General features: G+C 40.0%; 1 protein-coding gene across 1 annotated transcript in view; it reads right to left on the bottom strand.

Moving 5' to 3' along the window:
- The window catches only part of NUCB2 (nucleobindin 2), a 31,208-nt gene extending 18,765 nt beyond the window's left edge, over nt 1-12,443 (bottom strand). The window contains exons 1-3 of the mRNA XM_063332322.1: nt 12,207-12,443; nt 823-966; nt 67-174 (exon numbers count right to left, since the gene is read on the bottom strand). Coding sequence (XP_063188392.1) covers nt 67-174; nt 823-966 — 252 coding nt within the window. The 5' untranslated portion in view covers nt 12,207-12,443. The remainder of the gene's footprint in view (nt 1-66; nt 175-822; nt 967-12,206) is intronic.
- Between the last annotated feature and the right edge of the window lie 242 nt (nt 12,444-12,685).

Here is a 12,685-nt window from a genome sequence, read left to right as displayed (position 1 = left end):
CATGGCTCATGATTATGGATTTAATTAACCTTATTTAACTTTTTTTTATTATTATTTTGTACTTACCTTTATTTCTTCTATGTCAGCAGTCTGGAGTTTCTCCCTGAAATGCTTATCTGTTTCCAAGACATCTATTACTTGCCTGAGATATTCATCGTAATAAAGTCCTGTATCCTTCAAAATAAAAATGTGAAACTGAGGAACAAATATACTACCAAACATTTCATAATCATTGTTTAAATACAACGATTAAACTGAAACTCAAATCTCAGCAACACAGGCATTATCCTGTCTTACACATCTTTGGTTTTTCTGATTTCCATCATTGCCCTATAACAACTTACTCTTATGATTAATTTGTTTCAGCAACTGACAAGGAAGAGGAGAAAAATGTTTAGGAATCCATGTCATGCACAAGCACCTGTCATGTTAATATAGTTTGTTGTTTTTTTTAAAAAGAGTGCAATTCATTCAGTACTCTTCTATTGGACACACTGAATTGGAATCACTGACTGGAATTTCCTAAGCCACCACTCAATCACTTGGAAGAAGTCTTTGTGGACCAGTAAGCAGTTCTTTCTACTGTAAGCTGGGGAATTCCTTCCATATGCCACCTCACCTTTAGCAGCTCATGGAAAAAAAATAAAAGAGAACAACTTAAACCACAGTAGATGGTAGGCTGTTTGACAATACTGACTAGTATTAGTTTCCTTCCTGCAAGTAACTCCAGTAAAGAACATCTAAGTGTCAGGGAGTTCGCTATAGCCAGATTACTAACAATTAGGGAAAAATACTTAATTAGATAAATTTCATTATACTTACTGGATTTTCTACCTTCTCTCCTTCTACATGACCTTCTCCTTTGACTTTCGTCTTATCTATGTCTATAGGTACAGCTTCCAAGGCCATTAGGAGACATGTCATCAGCAAAATACACTGTTGGGGCAGGACAGATAGCCACTTCATCTGAAATGAGACCATGTCACAAAAATTAACATAAATATGTCATCATACTGTACTGATTAGAATTTTTTGACGTTCCTAAATAGATACCCGTAATAACCCACTTCCCATATGTTCTACTGCTCTCAAGGAACACTAAAACTCAAAGAATTAAATACAGCTTTAATTTTTAACAGCCGTTATTACATAAGCAGATATCCTCAGATTACCTTACAGTTGTGTGGCAAGCCTAAGTTGTACTGTAAACAGTGAGAGGTTTTTAACATGTTGAGGTATTAGCAATGGCTCCACAGAACAGGTGGGAACACCCAATGTTCATGTGCTTGTTTAGGATGGCCAAGTCTTGCATAACTAATACTGATGTTCCTACTCTGATCATGTCTTTCCTGATGTTATTGGCAAACTCCTAAAGATAATCACGGGCATTGAATCAGATCTTAGCGTAGTAATGCCAGTAGTTTTTATGTTTCAGCAATGGAGTATTTTCCCTAATTTGGAGTCAAGATTTCCTCCAAAATTTATTTGCAGGAAAAATATTTTACAATCCATGTTATATCCATATTTCACTTTGACAGTGATTCCTAAAAAAGTGTTCACACTATCTGAAACTGTTGCTGAGGCTGGGGCTTTATTAAGTCAGTCTCTCCTAGACTTTCTTTGGTGTCTTCCATGGGGCTAACTCACACAGTTTGATGACCACCAAGCTCCATCTTCTCTCCCTCTATCACATTTGGTTGAAAATAGCTCAATTCATTCAGAAACTGGTAAGACGGAATACTTAAACACTGCGAATACCAGAAATACAGCTAAAAAAGCAATGATGGTAATCCAGCATCTGACAATGAAGTCATGCTTTTGAGACAATGCAGCCAATTTAGTCTATGACAGTCCACAGTCTCTGCATATTCTATAAAAAGCTTGAGCAAACTCCAGTGTTACATTAATAATATAAATCACCTCCTGGAAAGCAAAAGTTGCCAGTCAAATGCTGTCTAGAATTAGCTTAGATATATCATAGAAAAAGATATAATATTCAAGAAATGTGCAGTCAAACAAACCAAAAGTACACCTGCTACAAGGAAAATTTCTGTACAAGTGCTTTAACTAGTTATGTACATAATTTTATCACAAGTACTTACGTCCCCCAGCAGCAAATCTTTTTTTTGTAGGGGTAGGAGGGACAAACTGTAATTACAGTGTCAGTGCCAGTTTTCCTGACTACATGCTCTGGTACTTGACAGTGAAACATTACTTTTGCTTGGATTAAACTGCTGTTTTAGTAAGGCAATAAATGTAGATAATGGTACCTACTTAATAATAAGCATTGATGACACCCTTTATTCATATAAGTATTATGTAAAAGAAAGCACTCTTATTAAGTAAAAAAATGGGAAATGCATATAAGATGTGCAGAGAGATTCTTTCTTTTGCTGGGGATGAGGGAATAGCTGAAGATAAAAATACATCCACGTATCCATCTTTTGTTTTACATTTCAAAGGCTCAAGAATGACAAGAATTCTCTGTTTTTTCTTAATCGCATCTTCAGCAAGAAGAGCCTACATGGATTCTGCTCAGTTATAGCAAATACCTATTACTTTCATTTAAAAAATGACTAACGTCTGATGATTACCAGATGGGATAGCAGGAGCTATTGTTGCTGCCATACTAAGCATATTAGATTCAATGTCAGCACTACTGTCAGATCCACAACAGCAAGTCTGATTAGCTTTGCCTAGATCATTCCTGGAAAACAAGCAAACACACAAACAAAAAGAAACCCAAAACCAGACTGATTTGCTGAAACTAGTAAATTAATTTCTACACTTCTACTCAAGATGTTGGCCTGCAGAATGAAGGAGTTGGCCTGATGAATGAAGGAGTTAGTTACTCGCTATCACTTCAAAAAATGCCAGAGTCCCAATACTTCAGATATTTTTAATTACAGAATATTGTAGTATAAATCAAAGAATTATAAAATGGTTAGAGTTAGAATGGACGTTAAAAATCATCTAGTTCCAACCCCCCTGCCATGGGCAGGGACATCTCCCACTAGACCAGGTTGCTCAAAGCCCCATCCAACCTGGCCTTGAACACTTCCAGGGATGGGGCAACCACAATTACTCTGGGCAGCCTGTTCCAGTATCTCACCACCCTCACAGTAAAGAATTGCTTCCTAATATCTAATCTAAATCTACCCTCTTTCAGTTTAAAACTGTTACCCCTCATCCTATCAGTACATTCCCTGATAAAGAGTCCCTTTCCACCTTTTCTGTAGGCCCCCTTTAAGTACTGGAAAGCTGCTATAAGGTCTCCCTGGAGCCTTCTCTTCTCCAGGCTAAACAACCCCAACTCTTTCAACCTGTCTTCATATCAAGGGTGCTCCAGTGTGTTGTTGTGTGAGACAGTGTCAAATGCTTTGCACAAGTTGAGGTAGATTGTCAGTTGCTCTTCCCTTGTCCACTAATGCTGTAACCCCGTTGTAGAAGGCCACCAAATTTGTCAGATATGATTTGCCCTTGATGAAGCCATGTTGGCTGTCACCAATCACCTCCTTATTTTCCATGTGCCTTAGCAGACTTTCCAGGACAATCTGCTCCATGATCTTGCCGGGCACAGAGGTGAGACTGACCAGCCTGTAGTTCCCCAGGTCTTCCTTTTTTCCCTTTTTAAAAATGGGGGTTATGTTTCCCCTTTTCCAGTCAGTGGGAATTTTGCTGGACTGCCATGACTTCTCAAATATGATGGGATAGTAGCTTAGCAACTTCATCTGCCAGTTATCTCAGGATCCAAGGATGAATCTCATCAGGGCCCATGGACTTGTGCACCTTCAGGTTCCTCAGATGGTCTCAAACCTGGTCTTCTCCTACAGTGGGCCGTTCCTCATTCTCCCACTTGCCTTTGCCTTCTGCAACTTGGGCAGTGTGGCAAGAGCCCTTACCAGGGGCTGTGCCAGGGTTTGTAATTTCAACAGGATTAAATAACAGGAAATTATAATAACTAACAAATACCAGGTTTTCAAGTCTCCTAATCTTGATGTAGATGCCAAGATGGAATATTTCTGAGTACTAACTGGATGACTTCTATAAACCAAATGACCATGTTAATGGATTGGCGCAGAAGTCATGCAGGCCATCAGTTTTTTTAGCTGGCAGACAACCATAACCCTACTGTCACTTAATTTTTTCTATCTTGCATGGACAAGACCACCTAATTTTGTCCTCTTTTTCCCAGAAGTAGATTGCCATGTCTCATGTTAGAGTCATTCTCTGAACACTGTTGCCTGTTTTATCCTTACCAAGGCATTTTGATAGACCTGTCAACATACAAACACAGATAGATCACCACGTAGGCTTGAATACAACAAATGGAAAGTGGAAATAGCGTAACCTATGCAGCAGGTTGGACAGAAATAGAAAATAGTGTTTCTGTAACAGACTACCTATAACATGACCAACCCTCATCATATTTATAATTCAATATGCTTCCTCAGGAGCATAACGACATCTCTGCTCCATAAGAGCAAAGGGCCCTCTAGCCCTGGATCCTGTCTGCAATGATGGGTGCTTAGGGAAGGACATGAGAACAGTGATTCTCACTGTCATTTCTAGACTACCTCAACTGGAGATCTTTGGCTTTTCCTACATTCAGGTTGTACCTTGTATTTACTTAAATGGATTTTTATTTTAGTATTTTATTCAATTGATTTTTGAACCATAAAAAAATTGTATCATCTGTAACACCCTATGGCAAGTAGTTCCACAGATAGCACGTTGCGTGAACCATCTCTGCTCTGAACCTGTCATTCATTTACCTCATTCAATGACCCCCTAAGTTCTTGTCTTGGAAGAGGTATAAACAATTTATTCTTAATTACCATTTCCATTTATCACTGCAACAGTGATCATATACCAGTTATCGCTCGGTGCTAGCTTACCTACTGATTCCTTTTACAGAAGCTTCTCTAGACCTTTGATCATGCTTGTTAGTTTTCTCTGAATCTTTTCCAGTCCTTTGATATCCCATTTGAAATAGAAGAACCTTGGGAGGTCTAAGCTATGCTACAGATTTTATCAGAGCATTGTTTCTTAACAAGAAAGGTTTATAAATTCTATAACTAGGACTGAGAATATTTGCAAGGTGGTGGTTCACTTCCAAAGCAGATTGAGATACAGTTGTGAGGAAGCCATTGTACTTTCCTTTTCAGATTAAAAAAAAAAAAAAGCAAAGAAAGTAAAAGCAAGGCAAACACTTAATTCAATATCTGTCAACTAAGTGTATTTAAAAAATGAATAGGAGAGAATAAAACATCAAAATCCACTTTGAAAGCTTCTGGATGAACAGCCTGGGCAATAACTTCTCTAAACACAGAGCAACACAGTCAAAAAAAATGTAGGGGTAAACCAAAAATCAACCTTGCTGAAATTCCAGCAGAGTATGAATGGGGCAGTCTATCAAACTGGTAAGTGAAAGGTCATAAGCATGTAATGGATATGAAACAAAACTAAGAAAAAATAAAAGACTTACAAAGTATATGAGAATAATAACTATACTCTCAGTATTTTAGAAATGTTGTTTTTAAAAAGGTTTTGAAGTATCAATGTTTGAAGTATCATTTAAAGAAACTATAGCTTTGAGAATGCTAAAAATTTGGATCCCGATAGATGGATAAATATTTTCCTGACCAAATTATTTTCATATATACAAAATTACAGAAATAAAAGTAATTTAGTATTATCATAAGCCACTCTAGTTATGTAAGGTGTGTAAACAGTGTTTTTTAAAATCATATGTGGCTAGCTGAACCATGGCAGAGAAGCCAGAAACTCAAGTGCTAGCCATATTTATGGCACTGATTCATTCTTTGCCTACGGCAAGTACTAAAGCCATTTTCAATGATGACATCTAGTCTTTGATCCATTTTAAAGACATAAATAATCTTTTTTAAGCTGCTGACCTACAACCTTTAGTGATTGTGGAGACGGGGATTGTCAGTTTAGGACAAAGGGGGGCACACCGTTAAATTTTTAGGAGTTTTTCCCTTGCTACTCAGGAAAACTGATACATAAAATGTCCATGCTGAACTGAAACAACTGAGGTATAAGCAACCATGTAGGTCTGCCAAACCTCATATAAGGGAGCACTAACCTCCAGCAGATTTGGGATGGGCAACTAGAGCTATATCATTTTAAACTACCTCTGCAGCAGTCAGCAAAGCTTATCTACCAGAAGCCCTAATCAAACTAATTGCCATTGGGTCTGCTGACTTTCTGTGGGATTTGTGCTCCTGGCCAATTTGGGTTCCCTTGGAAATACCAACCTTTGTAATCACACGTTGTCATACATAATGGGAAGGACTGGATGATATTGCAATATGTTCTTCATATCTATTCGATGTAATACAAGCTGCTCTGAAAAGAGGCCCATCTACTACCTATCAGGCAGTTTTGTTTCAGGTTGTGCACAGGGTGTTTTTATTGTAGCCTTTCTGATAACACAGGCAAAAAAATCCACAAGTACCAGGAAGAATTAGAAGCAGAGAATACCAAAATGAATAAGCAAAAAATATCTCTATCATTGCAGCTGACTTTGTAGACTACTATGCTCAACACAGGACTTCCAGTAGTATTTTGAGGAACCCAACTGTTCACACAATCTGTGCTATAACATACATTTATTAGAATAAAGAATAATTACCTAGTGAAGATGGAGTTACTGTATTTAGGTATCTATTAGTCCAAGACTATATTCATCAAAATTCCCTCAATAAAAGCAGGTGACTAAGACATGTGTCAACTTTTAGAGTGTGACAGTTGCAATTGAGTCACCGAGTACATTCTACTCTGACACGTATTATAAGACAGAAACCAGGCCCATTGCAAATTCTAACATTAATCAGCTGCAAGAAAAAACTGAGCATGATTCTCAAATTCAGCAACTAGAGGGAAGAGTGACAAGAGGCAGTATGAGAGGAAAACTGGGGTTCCAGTTTCTGTTCCACTAAACTCTTTACTATTAAAAGTTTATCCCACTCTCAGCCTATTACCAGCTACCTTGAACAGTTCTTGATGTTTGAGAAACTCATTCCTGGATGCCCATTCCTTCCCAGACACTTTAGGATGAGTCTACGTTTCTGACCCACAGATGTGATTTCTCCTGTAAGGACTAGGAGCTACCAAGTCAACAGACAATCACAGTGCTGCAGAAGAGAAGCAATGTCGATTTGATCACTGCCATTAGTGGTACCTAATGCACAGCATATATCCTTGTGCCCTGCCACGGGTGCATCTCTTGAGCCTATTATTATTACTATTCTTCCTACTGATATATAGTTTAATAGGAATACAAATTGTCATTAATCTGCCCAGCTGACTCGTTATTTTCTTAACGACAGATGGACAGAGCTAATGTTACAAATGTCATCTGGAAATTAAGTTATTTTAGTCCAAGACGTGTAGCCCACCTAGATAAAAAGGTAGCACAACTCTAATCTGCTTGTATCAGAATTCAATCTCATCGTTCCTAGAGGGATAAACAAACATTTCTACTTGTAATACATAAAGAGAACTAATCATAAAGGTAGTGCTTTAGAACGGACAAATACTGTAATTTATAAACAAAGCCAATATCCTAAGCTTTCAGGGAAAACAAAAAGTAAAAACCTGAGTATAAAGTATTTTTAAAAAACAGAGTGAGAACTAAAAGAATGAAACAGTCAGCAGAAAACAGAGCCACCCATGTACTTGCATGAACAGAAGAATACAATTGGAAAAGAAGCAGGCTGTCTGCCAGCAACCTTGGTCTTGACCTCACCAAAGTTAATCACAAATTCCTATCAACTTCAGTGAAACAGGATCAGACATTTGAATTACAAAGAGCTACAGGCTTCGAAAGAGAAGTACAAAATACAGCTTCCAAGGTTTGTTCTAGCAACTTTAACACAAGCAGCTAAATGTGGGCTTAGTATACCTATTTTACACAACTGTCAGGAGTTTATAATATAGACCTGAAAATTTACTTTTCATTAACTTACCACCTATTGCCCAGAAAACAGTATGATTCTGGTACTGATGTCTCCATCACCTTCCTAGCAAAGCACAAATTCTTTTTAAAGAAGTAACACCCAATGTCAAATTTTCTAAAACTGAGATAGGCAAAACCATACAGTGATATCAGTGTACAGTGTGTAATGTCTGCACATGTAGAAGCTCAGCGGATGATTATGAGCCAAGACAGCACAACACTGTAAATGTCATATTGCACATTTGCACTTGCCAAACCCGTGTGTACTATGATGTAAACATAATGTAAACATAAATCCAGACTTATAGAATACACAAATATGCCTACCTATTCATAAAATTTCACTTATGCCTGCTGTATCTGATATGGAAGTAATTAAACCTGTGTAAGACATGGTGCAGACATGCAGGATGATAGCAATATTCTCTATAGTTATGACCGTGCTGTGACTTCCTATTTTAATGCTGGACATTGGAGAAGTGAACAATCTTCATAGGCAGTACTTCTCTTTACAGTTAGAAGTTGGCTGATAAAACAGCTTCTTTTTTCAGCTTCTCAGGAAAGACAGCATGCCATAACTGTGTGTAGTGCAACATTTGCTGACAAAACCTTTTTTTTAAAAAATACACTTCAGCTATTTTATTAAATGAGTCACCCAAATGATGGGGGATACTATATAGTAACACGAACTATGAATGCTCAAGTGGGAAGGAAGAAAGTACTATTTAGAAGGCAACTGTATGTCCAGAAATAAAAATGGCATTGAAGCAAAACATATGGCCTGCTGCTACATGTGCTCAGCTCTGTTGTAAATAAAGTTTTAAAACACAATCATTTTTTCTTCTTGTTGCAATGTTAATGGTTCATTATTTAAAAACCTGTGTGCACACACACAAATACACATACACGTTCATATACTACCTGTCTCCAAGGAACTTTCCTATCATTGTTACAGAAAAATAAGTGTCAGTGTCTGCAAAGCTATCTTACTAACTGAAGAATGCTGCAATATTAGTCTTGTTTTTAAAAGGGACTTGCATAATTTTATCAATTTTTTTCAATAAAGTTGGCTACAAAAAAAAGATTTATGAAACTAATACACAAAAACTTCTATTGAATTCAATGCATACTTGACAAAACTCTTATCAACTTCAAAAGCAAATTTGAAAAAAAATTACCAGTATAAATATAGCTTCCTGTACTACAAGTTCAGTTCCCATACAGAACAAAATACAACAGCAAATCTGGAATCTCACAAATTCCTTTTGTATAAATCCAAACAGTAATTTTGCCAGTGCCGGTGTGAAAAAACAACTTCATTTCAAATATGCTACTACAGGCAACCAAAGTATTTGCTTAAACCCTAGTCTCAAATCAAAAAGTATTTCAATCATTCTACTAATATGCATTTTGCTCTAATCAACAACAAATGATGATGCTAAAGTAAACCCTGAATGCCCCAGGACTTTAAGGTACTTTTATCACCCTTTGGAAAGAAAATACAAAATAGTGAACAAGAATAAATTTAGATCTAATGATATGGAGCCAGATTTAAAAATATTTAGGCACTTAATGACAGCTGCCTAATGAGATTTATTTCCATAATTTGTTAATTACCATTGATTCTTACTTACGTAGTAACCAGAATATGCATAAACATCCCACTCTTGTTTTATAAAGAATATAAAGTATGAGAAACGTAATCATGAAAATGGACTACATATTTCCTGAATCCTATGATGAAGAATAATATTTACAACTGAATATGATTAAAACAATTCTAATAAAATGCAGTTTCTTTCATTCTTCCGTCAAATCCTAAGAGCAAAAACTGTCAAAATTAACATGATTTTTGCCTCTGATTTCATTCAATTTGGCTTAAGTACATGGCCATGTTTTTAGCTACATACAAGCACATCCCTATCCAGCAGGCTTATATCTACTATGTATCTAACAGGAACTTTCACAGAGATTTCTTCTGCTTACTGAGCAATCAAACAGACAAGAGCACAATACCTCACTAGATAAACACCTTTGCTGCACAGGAGTCCAAATCAAGGCAACATTGATACGGCCTTTTAACTTAACAGTAAAGGATTTTATCTTTCTTTTGTAAAGCATATTTGTTTAGTCAGTATATCACTAGAAGCATGGGTCAATATTTCCACACCTCTGACATTTGAGTCAATATAATAATATTTTATATTTTTTATTATCTCAGAGAACTACTGTTCTCCCCTTTCATGATCCCAATTTAAGTTATAAAAGGGGCAGCTTTTGACACAAACCCTTTAACTTGGTTTATATGACAAAAAGTTTATGTTCAGCAATATTACTATACTACATTGCTACACAGCCAAGGTATGGAAGCTTATTCATCTTATTAAAAAAATAATCCTTTTTGTTGTTCTTGCTTAGTTTTTATTTGCTTGATGGGGTTTTCTGAATATAATTTCACATATCAGATAATGATCTGTCAAGCCGTGTTATAGCACCAAGTCACAAGCAAATTTATATCAGATGCCTACATTGAATGCCTTTGCATCCAATAGCTAATGCAAATTTTAAGCAGACCCAATGAGCAATATTAATGTTTTTCCCCCTTTTTTGTCTGTTAATTATTTTCGTTAGAAGTGAATGAGATTCACATTGTTCTACTACAACACATTTTTTTTTAAAGATAGACTTATGTTATTACTTTTTTTATATAACTATCTATTTTATTCTAAAATAAAATACTGCCACTGTCCAAAAGATTACAATAGCAATGAAAAAGGAAAATACATAATCGCAGTTAGGAGTTACTGTATGTAATGTGGTTAATAACTTGCGCCTGGCCCACGGTGGATGTTGCACTGTGACCGTACAAAATCATTGTGTAGCAACTGATAGCCAGAGATATAAGTGGATCTTACATGCTCACAGAAATGTGGGCTTCTCCCATAAACCTTTGTGAGTCTTATGCAAAGGTCAATAAAGGTTACCACAAAACCTGGCTTCAAACAATTTTTGAGTGGCTTTTCATCTCCTATCCGGTCTTTAGAGTAGGAATCTCTCCCATGCTGCTCTGTTTAGTGGAGAAGGACAGTCACGTCAGAATTCAGGGCACAACTGCACTAATACTGAATCAACTACAGGTCTTTTCTTTAAAGTGGGAGAAAACAAGATGACAAACAAGATGCAAAGCAAACCTCTACGTTGAACTTGATACTGTGGTGTACTGGTGCTTCATTTTTGTTACTGTGATGGTCGAATTTTGAAAATGCTGAACATTATTTCTCCACAGCAAATACTTACAACTCAAACAACAGAGGCTTTCTCTCCTACAGGCTTACTAAAACGTGCTGCCAAACGTGAACGCTTTTGAAAACCATAGCCATGTCCTTTTCAGGAAAAAAAAAAGTTACCTCTCTACAACCATGTTTCAACCTTTTCCTCTTTTGAAATATTTTCTGAGTACAGTGGCTAGCCTCACGCTAGAGTATTTTACCGAGCTCCGCCAGCGGTACTATAGCAAGCATAATGCTGAAAAGCTATTCCCTTTCTAGTGAAACCAGTCTGGTCTCCTGGACAAAGCAGCCCAAGTTTTTCCTGCGGTTGTGCAATTACCAGCCCGTCAGGATTTCGATTTCGCTGCCGCTGCCGCCGCCGCCGCCAGGTATGCATCCATTTCTCCCGGCGCTTTAAAGCCAATCGCTTACGTGCCCATCAGCGGGGCTGCCCAAGTGTTACTTCCTGCAAAGCCAGGGACTCCTGCGGAGGGCACCCGTGCGGAACGGCCGCAGGGAGGGAGGGGGCCGGCGGAGCCGCCTTCCTGGCAGGCGGCAGGACACCCTCGCCCAAACTTCGGACGCTCCCCCCCCCTTCTCCCGCCGCCTCCACCCCCCGGCACACACGCGAGAAAGCCCCTGGCCCCGCACGGCTGCTGTCTCCCGCCCGCCGCCACATCGCGCACCGCTTCCCCCCGCTCCCGCGTTACCGTTATTTCACGTTTTCAAACCTGACAGGAGGGAGGGCGGTTAAACCCCCCCGCGAGGGAGCGCGCGCGCCCCCCCACACACACACATCCGCGCGGCTCCAATGGCTCTCCCTGACAGGAGCTGTCCCCCCGCCGGGCCTCCGCCCCGCTCCGCGCCCGCGGGCCGCCCCTCGCAGGCCCCCTCCGCCACCCAACCGGAGGGGCACCGCCGCCCCAGGGCCGGCCTGGGACGGGCGACGCTACCTTTCGGTCCCGCTGCGGCGGGAGACGAGCCGCTGGCTTCTTAAGGGCGAGGTGTCTCCTTGCGCGCGGGGATGTGAAGGGAGCGTCCCCCGGCGCGGCCTCCTGGGGATCGACGGGGCGGCACGGTGCGATACGGTACGGTACGGTATGGCGCGGTGCGGTACGGCTCGGTGCGGTGCGGCGCGACAGTCCCACGGCACTCCGGCGGCCCCGGCTCCCGTTGCCATAGGGACAGGTCCCGCCCCTCGAAGCGCGGGGATTGGCCGGGCCTGACCCCCGCCCAGGCGTCGCGGAGGGTTCTGATTGGGCAAGCGCCTCGGACGCCGGGGCCAGAGATGGCGGGAGGGGCCAGGCCGTCAGCGCAGCCGCCTGCGCCGAGGAGGTACGTGGCGGTCGCCGTGGGGGCGGGGCCGGGCCGGGCCGCGCCGCGCGCCTCTGGCGTCACGGGGGAGGCGGGCGCGTACCTGCGGCTCGCGGGG

This window comes from Chroicocephalus ridibundus, chromosome 4 (genome assembly GCF_963924245.1).
Source record: "Chroicocephalus ridibundus chromosome 4, bChrRid1.1, whole genome shotgun sequence".
Lineage (NCBI taxonomy): Eukaryota > Metazoa > Chordata > Aves > Charadriiformes > Laridae > Chroicocephalus > Chroicocephalus ridibundus.
This window is presented reverse-complemented; position numbering and strand designations above follow the sequence as displayed.